This window comes from Diadema antillarum, unplaced genomic scaffold (genome assembly GCF_040938485.1).
Source record: "Diadema antillarum isolate AM-2024a unplaced genomic scaffold, OU_Dant_1.0 scf00000008, whole genome shotgun sequence".
Lineage (NCBI taxonomy): Eukaryota > Metazoa > Echinodermata > Echinoidea > Diadematoida > Diadematidae > Diadema > Diadema antillarum.
Window position 1 is genome coordinate 188,464 of NW_027270897.1, and position 15,433 is coordinate 203,896.

Sequence of the window (15,433 nt, forward strand, 5' to 3'; positions counted from 1 at the left end):
TTGCACGTTGACGTGTGTTTGGTCCTGATACCCTGATCATCACTTGTCTTATGTGGCCATCAGAATATCTAAGTACGTGCCATATATTTTATATTTTTTTCTACTATTTTTCTTCAGATTACTTTGATATTTCCATGTTACTAATATGAGAAACCAAAGATATTGCATGGGGGAAATTATTGTAAGGTATGTTCAGTCTAGTTGTAGATACATTCCAATGTCTTTTGTTAATCACACTATCACTTTACCAATTATTGACAGATGATGCCACGAACAGAATCTTGGTTTGGAAGGTTTTTGTGGGCGTATCCAAGTCATCGTAAGAAGAATAGAGGAAAAATGTAGAATATAATGACATTTATCTATACATTCGTGGTACCTTTGGCCACATAATTGATGATCAGGGTATCATGAATAAGTACACGTCAACATGTACGTATTTGGTTGCCAAAGACAGGGTGTTGTGCTAGGGTTGTGCATGGACTTAGAATAAATTACTGTATGACTGTATTGTAATGCTCCTTGATTATCTTAACTGCGCGTCGAGATGCTGGTATACTTGCAGCCGTTAATTGGCACTCGTCGTCGCCATGCAATGAGTTACTATAATTCTTTCTGCAGACGATTTGTTATAGCGTTATCGCTTTGTGTGTGTGTGTGTGTGTGTGTGTGTGTGTGTGTGTGTGTGTGTGTGTGTGTGTGTGTGTGTGTGTGTAAAGAGAGAGAGAGAGAGGAAGAGTGAGTAAAAGAGAGAGCTGAGAGAGAGAGAGTTTGTGGTGTTCGTGCGTGCGCGTGTTATAACGTTGATTCTTGTAACAACCACTCGGCGACGCGCCCCATTAACCGATTTAAAATGCGCGAAGTTGATTATGATATCGCAGGTATCGATACCCCTTGGGACCGGTAATAACGATTATAATAATCAAGACGCTCCGCCTGGAGGTATATCATACCCTTGGCTCGTCTGACGCTCTGTCACCTGGGGGGTGTTTCATCAACGTTTGTCAGCGTTGACGAGCTTCATCGCTGACGATTTGGTTAGCGATGACGTTACGTCAGCGATAACCAAACTGACGTGAAAAACCGTTTCACGAAGCCTCTGACAAATCGTCAGTGTATATTTATTTTTCAATCGAGTTGGACGAGGCTTCTGACGAATTAGGCCACGCCCACCATATCGAGGCGCCAGAAAAATGATTGAAAAAAAATATCTTTCACACTCTCGCGTATCTCGTCCCGTCACCGGTGATTACTTCCATCCTTACTCAAGTATCTGCAGACGACCATAACATTTAAAGAATGAGTGAGCTGGATGAGTTATCTGTAAGTATATCTTCTAAAACTGAATTATCATTGGCTTGCCTGGAGATGTAGTAGTTTGAAATGAAATCCATTGATAGATCCTAGAAGACTAGATTCGTAGATGGCGTCGTTAGATTTCTATCTTAAGACTTTAGTCCCACTCATTCATAAAGACGTTTTGTAGTATGGAAGTGTATCATACCTCCTCCTCTAGCAGCGAGCAGGCATCTAAAAATCTGGTACAGTGGTAGGTAAGGACATAATAGGCTCCATTTACACCATTACTGCGTGTCCGTACTAACTACGGCGGGCGTATTGCGTATTTATCATAATCGTAAATTCAGCCAAACCGTGTGGTGTTCATCGGTAAATTTAGGTAAGCTGCGTGCTAAGGAAGCACCTTCCACAGCACACTAATTACTCGTCTGCTCGTTAGTGATGCTGTGCCGTGAATGCGGCCCCACACACCAAACGGCGTTTACGCGAGATTGATAATTGATACAGCGGTTAGGCCTATTTCCAAAGCATAGCATCTGTCGATCGTCCTCCCTTCCTCCCTTTTTTGCTTTTTGGTCTTCAACTTTTTGATATTCTCGGAAGGACTCCCTAGCCTCTAGCATCAGTTACTAGGCTTATAATTGCTAACATTTGTTGTCCCGGACGTGGATGTCCCTCGACTAATTTAAGTGCCAATTCAAACATATAAGATTAGAAATACAACCCTGGCTATATTAATAGCTAGTAGGCCTACCTACATACTAGTACATTGCTACATTTAACATTAATATTAGTACCCTAAACCCTAACTACACACAGCCCAGTCGCTGTACATAGCTTTCGCACAGCGTACTGCGTACAGTAGTACTAGCTAGGTAGGTAAACCCTAACCCTATTAAACCCTCGCAATACGACATAGTATACGTAACGTTAGGACCTACCCTTGCCTGCTTGTTAACGCATGGGTGCAGGCGCACTGCGGTGGAGCCCATTTTACGATTTTGCGTAGGTAAGGTGTAAATTGTAATTATTGATAAACAAACCACGTATTGACAAAATCTGTGTCTTAAAAGACCCTTGGGCCTTGCACAAAGCCGTCTCTTTTTCCCCGATGCAAATTGTATTGTACATGTAATTTGTATTAAGAACCAAACATGCATTTTCAATGCAAAGCGGGGGAGCAACCATGGCTTCCATGCCATGCAGCACTTCACACACAAATGAATGGCAAATCATAACTGCATTGACTTTCTCTGTTGTTGAAATGAAATCATTACTGTTTCATTGAAATGTTGTATTTGTGAATGATAAAGTATTCGCATTTTCTACTAAGGGTAGTTATTTTGTTTATTTTTTGTTGACTTTCATTCGTTTTCCATTGCCTATGCGCAGTGTCCTGCACGTTATGTACTCGTACGGTAATCGGATGTCTGCCTACATAGACGTACTACTCAGTAGATACTAGTACTACTAAAGTTTAAAGTCGTGCCTAATTTCAAAAGCTGGTTAATACAGGGTGTCCAACCCAAAACGAAAATGAATGCTTTGTCAAAACCAAATGCATGAAATTATAGAGAATTTTCATACGAGTCGAACGACACAAGAAATAAAATTGTCTAATTTGGTTGATTACTTTTCTTTTTAATCTAGACTATCTAGTTACTAGCATGCAGCACTCCTACACTTTTTTCTGTACCGGTAATGGAGGAATTTTTCTTGACAACATCCCAAATTTGGCTCAAAATGTTTCTGTTTTGAAATGTGCTTCTGCCAATTGCAAATTACAGTTAAATGAGTCTAAAATTTACAGAATACCTGGTTAAATGGGTAGTTAGAATCAAAACTTATTATGAAATGCATGTGCTTGTTGAGAAAAACAAAACTGTTTGCACCTGTATGCAGTTCAACACTGACAACACAGTGTCTTACACACATGCACTATTCAAGATGTCCCTCAATTTTCCAACAGTTAGTGTATGTGGTCCTTTCTAAGACCACATATGTAGTAGGTGTGATGAGCATGGCTAGATTTTAGAGAGATGTTTTTGTTGATCATGACATTAATTTTTTTATTAAAATTGATTTATCTTATCAAAGGCTAAGGCCTTCCAAAAGTACATGTATGCAAAGAGACTACCCAACAATTTCAGGTCAACTTTCAACAAAATTCCTATAAGCATCGTGCATTGCAATGTGTGGAATTGATCTTTGTTAGTCTTCAAAGGCAGTGGCTTTTGTTCGATGCTGCCATTTGGAAAATTTGAATAACAAATTAATGGTCGAACCGTCTTTTCAAAAATATTTGTAGAGTGTAGTATTCAAACCTGCTACGTATGTTTTCATTTACAGTAAGCTATACTGATCACAGACATACAACACATGTTAAATTGTATGACCCAGATTGCATCTTGACAGCTGAAACAGTCACCTAAATTTCTCCCTATGATAAACTATTTTTTTTAGTCAAAATTAGTATTTGAATGATAAAAGTACTAAATTTCTGTTTGGTAAATGTCTTGTGACATTGTACCCAAAAATGTGAAATTAAAGAATCAAAATATGTTTACATTATTTACGAATTTAACAAATTTGTTCCCCTGGTAATACACTATCTACATGTAGAATTTCTCAGCATTGATACAGCATTGTAGGTATGGACGCTCATTAACACCTCAATGAAATTAACTGCTTTTTTTTAAGATCTAGTACAAAATTCATAAAAAACTAGAAAAGCACTCTGAGAGCGCAGACTTCCGCCAAGCATCAGGCCATTTCCACCTGCACTGATCTTGTTTGCGATCATCAGTGATTTCCACCCATACGTACTGCATTGTGTGCTGAAAGCCGCCTGATTTCCCAATATACATGTAGAAGCCTTTGTTACGTCATAACCCCTCAGCTGCACAGTGCGCCTCGCCCTAGCAGAAAATAGAGGACGCACTTTAGTGCGCGCGGACAAACAAACCAACGGTAACGAAAACATAACCTCCCACCTTGGCGGAGGTAATAAATCTGCTGAATCTTATTTAGTGTCAGCTACATCTAGGTGAAATCATGCTAAGTTATATCAATATATAGTTTACTAGATAAAAAATGTATTGAAAACCAGCACTATTAGTATTGTCTTTGACAGCTGTCTCTTGATAACTGAGTTGTTTATTACTGTGCCTGTAAAATTGTAGTTCAATTTTTACACTAAAAGATGTTAATTCAGCCTTTTGCTTTATTCAGATGATGTAGAAACAAGTTTATCGTATTTATTTCATTTTGTTTTGACGCAGGAAACTGATAAAGTACATGGACGGTATCAGCCTGGAGAAATACAACTCCTGTGCAAATATGTCAGGGAAAACTACCAACAGTTACACCCAAAGACTGACAAGCCGAATGTAAGTAATTTACGTAAACATACATCTTGAAGTCAATCAAAAGCGTACTGTAGTCTACAAGTTATCAAAGAAATTGTAGAAATGAGAGACCAAAAGAAATTATGATTTTAAATGGATGTAAGCAGTAGGGACGCTGGCTCGCAATGTGATTCTCTGCAAAATAATAACTTAGCCTAAAAAACGTAGACGAATTGTATCCTCGTAAAATGATATTGTCCATGTTTACGATAACTTTTAAAAATAAACAAACCCTTCATAACAGCATTCTCGATGCATTTTTGGGCTCGAGAGTCATAAGGGAGAGGGGGAATGGGGACACCCATATAAAGAAGCGCTCCAGCGTCACCTCCGTTGTGATTAGCTGCACATCACACCACAGTGCTGAGTGATACTCTATCCAGAGTTTTTCAGCATATTCATCCAGATTCAGATCCAGATGTACATAACACACAGATTGGATAAGAAAAAGGTATTTTTATTTGACTGCGCGCAGAGCACACCCTAAAATTGACATATTACGATTCTTTTAGCAATGTTTTTTTGTTGTGTTAAATTTGATGTATTTAAAATTATTTGATAGTTTTCTTTGAATATTTTGGTATTATAAATTTGTTTATATATATATTTTGGATGTCCAAAAATATTTAGATTAAAAAATTGAAGGGTGGGGAGGGGGGGGGGGGGGAAAGATACCTCCCCCAAACAAAAGTTTGATGGGGGGGACATGTCATTGAGTATTTTTCTTTCTAGCGATGATTTTGTTGAACATTATTTTCTTGATTTATTTCATCACAGCTCTGAAACGGAGACCACCCAACAATTGAAGGCGTACAGTGTAAATACTCAATCGTGAGTGCTACACGCCATTAAAACCAAAACAGCACCAACAACTAGTCAACTTTCAACAAAAACCCTTATCAAGCATCGTTCCTTGTGATGCATGGCATTAATCCTTGTTAGTCTCCCAAGGCAGTGGCTTTTGCTCCGATGCTGGCAGTCAGGAAATTGAAATAAGAAATTAACGCTCAGACTGTTTTTACAAAAATATCTGTGGATTGAAAACCACTCAACCAAATTTGACAATCTTGGTGTCACTCTTCTCCTTGATAATTCCCCTATAACTTAATGTCATTCATTTTGGAATCAGAGTAATGCAAATATGCCCAAATTATCGAAAAACTTGGGCTCTGGGCCATGCTGTATACACACACATATATTGTCGGAGGGGGGGGGGGGGGGAGGCCTCGTATCTGCAATTTTGGTGAAAATGACTTTTTTAAAAATAATGTCAAATAATGGGATAAGTGATGTCAAGTCCAAATCCCAGGTGTCCAACTTAAAAAATGAAGCCACCACAGTATGGTACAGTAAAGGCTTTCCCATTCGCTATAGTGCTTTGGCCGCCATATTTTTTTTGCTCTCCTGAACATTTGACATTTTGCAGAATACAAGGTCTTCTCGCCCCAGCGGCGATATGTGTGTGTGTATATGTGTGAATGTAATATTGTTTATTATATTATGAATACTTACAATAATTGTTACTGTTCTAATTCAGACTAAAGCCAGACTGGCACATGCCTGGAGACAAGCAGCTATCTCCCTAATGAGCCAGGGGTTTCCCCTTTCGAAAAATAAAAAAAAGGAAGATGGCCCACACCTGCGTGATCTATGGCATCAAATGGTTTCTAGGGCCAAAAAGTACAGGGACCAGAGGAGACAGACAGGTGAGAATGATATACATTGTAAGTTGTACTTCTAAAATTGTATGGAATAGTGGATAGGCTTAAGAGAGATCCCACTCCACAAAGAAGGGTGCTAATATGTGACTTTTATCAATTTATCACAAGAATCAAGAATTGTTACATTGTTGATTTTTATAGATAACTGTTATTGGAATTTAGAAAAATTGTGAAAAGATATAAAGCAGCTCATCTCTTCTGTTGATGTGAACAAAACCCTCAATGACAATTTTAATACCTGGAGTAAAACAGTAAGATATTTGAAATTTCAAATAGAAAATTGATTTAATTCAAAGTATATTCATAATACCTTAATAATAGTATGTGTTTCATGTAATTATATCGCTACATCGAGATATATGTATTTTTAAAGTAAATCTTGATTAAAGAACTGTTGTAGGAATTCACAAGTGGAGGCTGATGTACAAATATAACTTATGAAAAATGATTAAAATAAAATGGATAGACAACCATGAAATACTGATTGAAAATACAGTATCTCAATCGTATTGGTTTCTGTAGGCGGAGGACCTCGACCAAAGTTTCATGAAAGACATGAAATGGTACTTGAAACTATTCCCAGCCAATGCCAGACAGGTTTCATTGGTATTGAAGCCGAGGCTGGTGACATTATTGCCTTGGTGAGCATATATATATTTTTTAACGTATGAATTTCCCGTTATTTGCAGATAAATACGATGAAGTTGTATAATGAAATAATTCTTTTAAAAAAATCACCTTTCTTAATTCCTCTTCAAGATAGATTATAGGTATTTAATTTTGTTGATTTTTTCCCGCTTTGATTCTTCTCTAAGAATTTATGATATTACTGTACTCAAATTTTTGAAACATTGAACTTTTTTTCATTTGAGGGTGGGATTTGGTTGTTTATAAATAGTTTCATTTATGTGCTATTCAATATAACAAGGGATAATTTCACTTTCTTAAATTGATTAAAAAATGAATAACAAGAAATTTCCCTCGAAATGATGAACTTATGATTACACGTAGAAAATTACATTCGAAAGTTCCCATTTCTACTTTTACATATTTATTGAACATTTTTAAGTAAATTTTTAAATGAGGAAGTTGAAGTTCTTCAAATTTCTATTATTTTTCTTGTAAAAAAATTGTTGCTTTTAAAAATGTTGCATTAATCAATAAATGAAATAAAATGAAATGGAAGTACAACTGGCGAAGCACCGCATGGCTGCTACTTCATGGACTTGCTAGTGACTTGGTTCTGAGTCATGAGTCATATTTTCAGAGCCTGAGTCAGAGTCAAATTTAAAAAAAAAAATGGATTCCAGTCAGAGTCACAAAAAACTGGACTCGAGTTGAAGTCCTTACTCAAGTCACACAGCACTGTTCATTATTTCTCCTCTGATTTAGATCCTCTGTAAATTGTTCTGCAAAGGAATTCCTTCCTATTATATTTTGGTTAATTACATTCATGACCTTAGTTCCTCTGTAAAAGAAGATTAATTTCTGTGTATGAATGAGATCAATTAAATATGTAACAATTTACTAAATATGAATTGCAATTACAGTTGGGTGGAATCGATGGAACACAGGAGCTGCCTACACAACAAGACCGACATTACAGGCATGAACAACAGGAACAGCAACATGGATATCAACCACAGCATCAACCACAGCAGCAACACCTGCCACAACAGCCTCAACCACAGCCTCAACCACAGCAGGACCAACAACCACAGCAGCCTCAACCACAGCATCAACCACAGCAGGACCACCAACAACAGCAGCCTCAACCAGAGCATCAACCACAGCAGGACCACCAACTACAGCAGCAGCATCAACCACAGCATCAAGCACAGCAGCACTACCAACCACAGCAGCTTCACCAACCACAGCAGCAGCATCACCAGCCACAGCAGCAGCATCATAGGCATGTCAGTCCTAACAAGGGAAGAAAAAGGCAAGGAGAATCACAGGCGCAATTGGATCTTATCGAGATTGAGAGAGAAAAGCTGGAAATTAAGAGGCAGAAGCTTGAGGTGGAAAGAGAACAGTTGGAGGTGGAAAGAGAACAGTTGAAGGTCATGAAGGAGATGCTTGCAGAAATGCAAAACGGATTAATCTTCAAAAGTGAATTGTAGTTTTCTTTCATAAATACTTTGATACTTGAATTGGTTCTTCCAAAAATGGCTATATTCCTACAATAGCAGTGCATTATTTGAAATAATACCATCCAAACAGTTTCACTTTATATGAAAATTGCTGTAAAAGGAACTTTTGAATTCAACTATTTAGAGATGATTTTATTATTTATCACATTTACATCAGTGATGTTATCAAGAAATTTCAAGAAACTGTATGTTTCACATGTGAGGGACTGTTTCTATAAGAATAATACAAATGTAAAACAAAGAGGAACAAAGAAGTAGACAGTTGTCATGATCTGATTGTACATTAACAATGAGGACTTTCACAATCGAGGATCACAGTCATATATGTTCACTTCCATTAATGTGTAACACTAACACCTATTAACAAAAGTGGTTTCATGAAGAAGATAATGCTTAATATGTACAGACTACCCGTTAAAATATGGCTATTCTACATTCATGTTATATTCTGTCTTCTTCAAATCGTTTGGAGCACCCTGTTTTCTGTTTGTATATGATACAGAGAAAGCAAAAAAAAAAAAAAAAGTTCTAAGAATTGTAAATATATTAACTGACTCATTTTGACCAGTCTTCTTTAAATGTTCTGGAACAGTTTTGTCACTGTCAGTCATATTACAGAAGTAACCCCTTGTTAAATTCAATGAAACATTGAAGTTACCAAAGCCCTGCTATAATGTGTATAGATGCTTTTCTGTTCTTATTTGTAATTATTATGGAAATTTTTACAATCCCAATTTAATAGGATTTCTAAATGAAGCAAGTATGACTCATGTATAAATAGACAAGTCGTGCGCATGCATTCTGAACATGCTGAAGCTTCGTTCTGTGAGTCTGGAAAGCCAAACAGTAACTCAGTACAATAATCAAGCCTACTGCTAATGAATGCATGAAAAAAGGGTTTCTGCACTTTCACGGCTCAAGTATCTACAAATTGATGCAGGTGATAACTAATGTATACAAAAATTAGACTTACATGTATTTAATACATGTATATGATTCTCCATGTTTATACTTCAGAGAATCCAAATCTATACAACCAATTTTTCTGAGGGATACTTTCTTAGATTTCTCATGTGGCTTGACTGACTTGAGTTCACACAGAACAGAGAAATGATCATAAAGTAAAGGATCTGGACACGGTCAGCCCAAAATGATATTGTGTAACTTGCGAGTTCCAACCAAATCTACACTGCCTCCATGTAAAGGAGTAGTGAAATGCACATGCTTAATACACCAGACAAGGCAAGTGCTGTAATGTAAACATAAACGTACACTAGAAATTGTGCCATCAAACTTGATATTGGGCCTTAAACATTTATTGACCCCTGCCTGTGACCTTTGACCTTGTGTAGACCATAACCTCCCAAAGGGACACTGTCCATCCAAGTGTGGTCACAAACGGACCTATAGATCAAAAGTTATGAGCAATAATAGAAATGTGCCACAGAAACTTAACATTGACCCCTGATTTTGACCTTTGACCTTAAGGTGACCTCCCCTAAATTTCGTAAAATGTGAAACATTGCAAAACCACTCTTCCCTCCAAGTTTGATTCAAATTGTAGCGCAGAGTACAGAGTTCAAATTTTTGTAGTGTTACGGACGGACGACTAACGAACGGATGACAGAGTTGATCCCTTTATAGTCTCCCATCATCTCCAGTGGGTTCAAAACAAAAGACTCCAAGAGATCTGAAAATGGCCTAGATTCAATATTGTCAATGTGAACATGAATATTGAAATCAGTGTTAAATATAGCAGGTATGTTGCATTATGAAGTCTTGTATGAACTCATGACATTATTTTCATCCATTTCAAACTGTTGCTTCCAAAGAACTAAAGATGTGTTAAGCAGATAACTTCTAAATGGCATTAATAATCATAATGTGAAGTATATACTGGGTGGCCCAGAATTAATGTTACATAAATACACCTTAATAACAAAGGAATGAATGACTGAATGAAATTATTGTTTGAAGCATTTGATTAAAGAGCACTTCGAGTTTTGTTTGTAACCAAAAACATCCATTTTCACAAAGGCATATTGATTTCATGACCACTTAACTAAAAATTAGGGATTAAAGACGTTACTCATTTGGTTTGACAAATCATTCTTGACTGAGAAATAGCAGTTCATTCAAATTAGAGTTGCCTGTAATAACCTTAATAAAATGAAGACAGAGACTTACACCACTTAATGCACTTTTTTCGTCACATACTTAATGGGTTTACAAACAGTGATAGGCAGTCTTTGTGTTCGTTTTCTGTAAGCCAGCATGATCATTTATGTTGAGATTTAAAGTAATGAATTGCTATTGCTCAATCAAGAATGAATTCGCAGGCTAAATAAGTAAATTTGTTAAATCCCTAGTTGTTAGTAATCTTGTCATGTAATCAAAATGCCTTTGTGAAAATGGATGTTTTTGATGGCAAATGAAACTTGAATTGTTCTTCTATCAAATGCTAAAAATTCAATAACATGTATTTTATTCAGTCCTTCATTTCACAGCAGCGTGTAATCTAGGCAAAATAGTCATTAATCAAGTCGTCTCTGACTTGTCGTCCTGACACGGCGTCAGCCCCTTCCTCATGCTCCTCGGCCTCTTCCTGAAACAGAGCTTGTGGCACTTCGACTTCAGGTTGGTTGAGTCGCTTGCTTATGTTGTGCAGACAGGCGCATGCTGTAATCACATCACTGGCCCGCTCTGGCAACATGTGAAGGCCTGACCCTAGGAGACAGCGAAACTTACACTTTAACTGTCCATTCACCTGTTCGATGACAACCCGGGTGCAGCTGTGTGCTCTGTAAAGAGTGGAAGTTATTACATCAAGAAGTAAAGCTTTGTCTTTGTGTAAAATTGTATTTCTTAAAAACAGAAGACTTGCACTTTTTAATTAACTCTTTATTTGTCATGGTGGAAACCCCCTGTGCGCCACATTATTTTGAGACATGAAGTTAGTCATGCTTTGAGAAAGATTTCTGTATTTCCAACCTTTATAACTTCTACGAATTTCTGGTAAGCTGGACATAATATTGAGCAAAGTTGAAGAGGAATGCCAAGCTTAGCTTTGATATAAATTGTATGACAAATCTATTTCTATTTATTGTTTTTATGACCAGAGTGTAAAAGCATGGCTTTTGCACATAAAACTGTGAGAGAAACTAAGAATTTACATGCAAATTTAGTCGGGAACAACACTTGATAGTCAATCACCACATAGAATGCAAACTGTATGTAAAAGGAACAAAAGCTCGAGAAAAGCTTTCATTGTACCATTGGATTAGGCGGTTTTTAGATTGGTTCAAGCGAAATAGTGCGTTTGAACAGAATATGCGAAGTTGGCACGCCGTCCAACTGGTGGGACGTGCGATCATGGCACGTAAAGAGTTAATTCAGTGAAAGAGATTAGTACGTACTGGTTGTATCTTCTTTCAGCTTGTGTGGCAGGCAGGAGTTTCGGGGTCATTAGCCAAGGCTTGAGTCCATATCCCGAGTCCCCAAGCATCAGTCCATTCAGAAGTCCAGCCTCAAAGCCACGGCCAACTGCACTGGTCTATCAAAAAAGGAGGATATTTTTATTGTGTTTCATTATCTCTAATTATACCCCATTATATTCATATGATTAAAGATATTCTTTATTGAAATTTTTGTAGTACATGTATTATCATAAAATACGAGCAATTGTTAATGGAGGATATTCAAGATTCGCATTATTCTCATGCTTTTTTTGCAAATCAAGCTTGTTTTTATGCCTCCGCCCTGAAATGTCGCCGGAGGCATTATGTTCTCGGGTTGTCTGTCCGTTCATCCGTCTGTTTGTCCGTCCTTCTGTCCGTAATTCTATTTTTTGGGCAGCATATCTAAAAAACTTTTAGAGGTATCCTAATGAAACTTGGCATGTATATGTATGAGTGGGCGTAGTTGTGCCTATCAACTTTTTGGTGCACATGCGACAGGTCAAAGGTCAAAAGGTCAAGGTCAAATGCTCAAAATTTCACTATTTCCCCTATATCTATGCAATGTCTGGATGTATTTTCTTGAAACTTGGTGTATACATGAACTATCAAATAAAGATTCCCCAGAGAGAGCTTTTGGGTCATGAGATTAAAGATCAATGGTCAAAGGTCAAGTGAAAATGTTAAAATTTCACTTTTTTCTCCATGATCTCACAAATATTTCAAGGTATCTCCATGGAACCTATGCATGTTCTGACTGGCAGTGATCATGTAGGGGAATTAGGGGTCGTGGGTGGAAGATCAGGGGGTGAAAGGTCAAGATGAACTCATCCAAATGTCATTATTTCTTTCTTATCTATGCAATTCTTGCAGGATTTTTTCTTGAAACTTAGTGTATGCATATATTACCCAATACAGATTCTCTTCAAGTTTCCTGCCTAATGGTCAAAGGTCAAAATGTCAAATATCAATTTAAAGTGTTAAATTTCAATTTTTCATTAAAGTTGTAAAAGGATCAAAAGTTGGGTACAGAAATCCTCAAATCCCCAAATACCTGCACTCTTAGACAGTATAGACATTCATCTAAATAAACCATGTTCAAGGATTGTGAACACTCAATGCATTTGTGACAAACCTGTCATTTTGATATTTTGCCAGTCATATGACACACATTGTCAAGACATTGTGCTATAGTCCTACATGTATTCGGAGAACCATGCATTATAGAGGAGGCATACCAGTCGCCATAGGGACATTTCTAGTTTGTTATATTTCTGATTGTATGAATTCCTTAGAAAGAATGGATAAACCCTATAAAGGCTCAGAAAAATAAGGAATTTGATGACAATTTCCCTTTAACATTTTCTAAAATGAGAACCAATATAGAATTTAAGTGTTGTGCATACATTCAATTATCAATTCTTGTGCAATGTCCAGACTTTAGTTCTGTTGATGGATTAAGTTTCAAAAATATAAGGATAATAATTCAAGGAAAGAAATTTTAGTGTGCATTTCTTACTCTTAGAATTCGACTATCGTGAGTGCTTCCGGGCCATCTTGCTGACACGCTTGTTATTTGGTATTTAGCATTGCACGTAAGCTGCACGTTAATGCTGTAAAACCCCTTGCGGTTTACGTAGAGATGTTCTACATCACCAAGAGCCACACCGTTGATCTGGACATGGGTTCCATCAATGGCTGCCACAACCTTGGGGAATTGGGCCAAACGGAAGAAATCAAGCTGTGTCTGTTGAACATCTTGGGGAGAATGAGGGAATTTGATGAACTGTGGAAAAAGAAAATATAATTATTGAATTGATTAAAGTTTTTATATACATTTCCATAGTAATGCTCAAGGCCAGTAATTAGTGTGAAGGGAAGGATCAGTAGTTGCTCAATTTGAAAAAAAAAGATTCAATATCACAGTTTATATTTCCACTGATGTTATGATCATTGATTTTAGAAATGTTGGGCCACTTTATTTTGTCGACAAGTTATGATAAAGGTGAAAAACAATGTTTTACATCTTCAATTGTTTCTTCCACTGTGAGATATTTAATGAAAACGTAAGTGACGGTTCAGCAATGTTTTTGTTCATTTGGCAACATGCTAGTCTATATGATTTCTCTGTCTTTTTTTTTTATTTCCTCACTTAAATCTCACTTAAGTACTTTAATTTCTACAGTGCCCTCTAAACAACTACTGAGCCTCCCCTTCAAAGCTATTTACATGAATTCATCTGTACTTGCTTTTCATGTGTTTAAAACAATGTGAATCCATAAGTACCAAGTGGAATATGACATTAACTATTGATTGACCAAAAGTGTAATTGCCATGTATATGATAATGCATGAAATGTACAAATGTTTGGTACTAAGAAATCAAAGAATCGAATAGAGTAGATACATATTAAAGCTTCTCAACATTAAATCATCAGAGTATGTTCCATGAATGGATAGAATGTCAGAGACGAATTGATATTTATAAGTGCAGGAAATGACCGTTAACGCAGAGCTGTGATTGGCTGTCAAGATAAGCAAAAAGTTCCCAGCAGCATGCTTATAACAGCATACTAAATTCGTAGACCCTATTCTGTGCCGCTTGCATCGTTTTTGTAATCAACAGCTTGGAAAGTATTCAATTCAATCCATTGAGTTAAATGTACATATGTTATAGCATAATTCAGATTAAAGATTTTGCAATTCAGATATTTTTCATCCGAAACTAATATATGCATATGTATATATATGTTTACGTATAATTTATAAAAGTCTATTGACAACTGAAATTTCTATACTACAATGTTATTTATTTCTTGATGAAAATGTTTGCGTTGACTGCAGAATTTCAGTTTTTATTGATGTTTACAGTATGTGGTATTTTAAGCAATAAATTTCAAATCTTAACATGATACTATGCTATTGCAGTTATTTTGTATTTGTCTTGATTTAAAGCAGAAAGACAGTTTTGGGGTATGTGAAAACATTTTAAAAGCTTTTTTGGCATAAATTACAGTATTTGATCATGATTATGTAGAAAACTCATCCAGTACTAAGAGTTTTCTCCAAACTGACCTCTTGTATCTTTTATAAAGCTAATATATTTTAATTACTTTTCACTTTGTTCGAGGGCCTCCGAACAAATCTGTACACTGTGTCAGCTATACTTCACAAGGGGTAGTTAATGATTACTCATCTTCAGTTCAAAGCTTGGAAATTGTTCAGAAATATTTTGGATAGTGTTTTATGAAATATAGAAGAATTCTTTTATTTTAGAAAAAGAAATACGTCTTCACAAAACTATCTTTGTGATTTAAGTTGGCCATAATTGTTATTACTAGGCCTATTCTTTTTTATTATTTTAATTTTTTTTTTTGGTAAAACATTGCGGGAGGGTTT

At 36.5% G+C, this 15,433-nt stretch overlaps 2 protein-coding genes across 2 annotated transcripts; one reads left to right on the plus strand and one right to left on the minus strand.

The window, feature by feature from the left end:
• Positions 1-984: 984 nt before the first annotated feature.
• On the plus strand, positions 985-14,894 carry LOC139718777 (uncharacterized). The gene is made up of 5 exons (XM_071630245.1): positions 985-1,323; positions 4,581-4,688; positions 6,244-6,412; positions 6,950-7,068; positions 7,978-14,894. The coding sequence occupies exons 1-5, from the start codon at positions 1,300-1,302 to the stop codon at positions 8,548-8,550; spliced, it is 993 nt and encodes a 330-aa protein (XP_071486346.1). The 5' UTR covers positions 985-1,299; the 3' UTR covers positions 8,551-14,894.
• On the minus strand, positions 11,094-14,642 carry LOC139718299 (putative nuclease HARBI1). The gene is made up of 4 exons (XM_071629786.1): positions 14,622-14,642; positions 13,555-13,821; positions 11,997-12,133; positions 11,094-11,381 (listed from the first exon to the last, which is right to left on the minus strand). Exons 1-4 carry the CDS (start codon positions 14,640-14,642, stop codon positions 11,099-11,101), a joined length of 708 nt encoding a protein of 235 aa, XP_071485887.1. The 3' UTR covers positions 11,094-11,098.
• Positions 14,895-15,433: the final 539 nt, after the last annotated feature.

Excerpts from the sequence above, each read along its gene's own strand:
- LOC139718777 (XM_071630245.1), top strand. The coding sequence starts at position 1,300 with ATGAGTGAGCTGGATGAGTTATCT. Across the intron at positions 1,324-4,580 it reads GTGAGCTGGATGAGTTATCT|GAAACTGATAAAGTACATGG; the intron begins GTAAGTATATCT and ends GTTTTGACGCAG. Across the intron at positions 4,689-6,243 it reads CAAAGACTGACAAGCCGAAT|ACTAAAGCCAGACTGGCACA; the intron begins GTAAGTAATTTA and ends GTTCTAATTCAG.
- LOC139718299 (XM_071629786.1), bottom strand. The coding sequence starts at position 14,642 with ATGCAAGCGGCACAGAATAGG. Across the intron at positions 13,822-14,621 it reads TGCAAGCGGCACAGAATAGG|TTCATCAAATTCCCTCATTC; the intron begins GTCTACGAATTT and ends CTTTTTCCACAG. Across the intron at positions 12,134-13,554 it reads ACGATAGTCGAATTCTAAGA|ACCAGTGCAGTTGGCCGTGG; the intron begins GTAAGAAATGCA and ends CTTTTTTGATAG.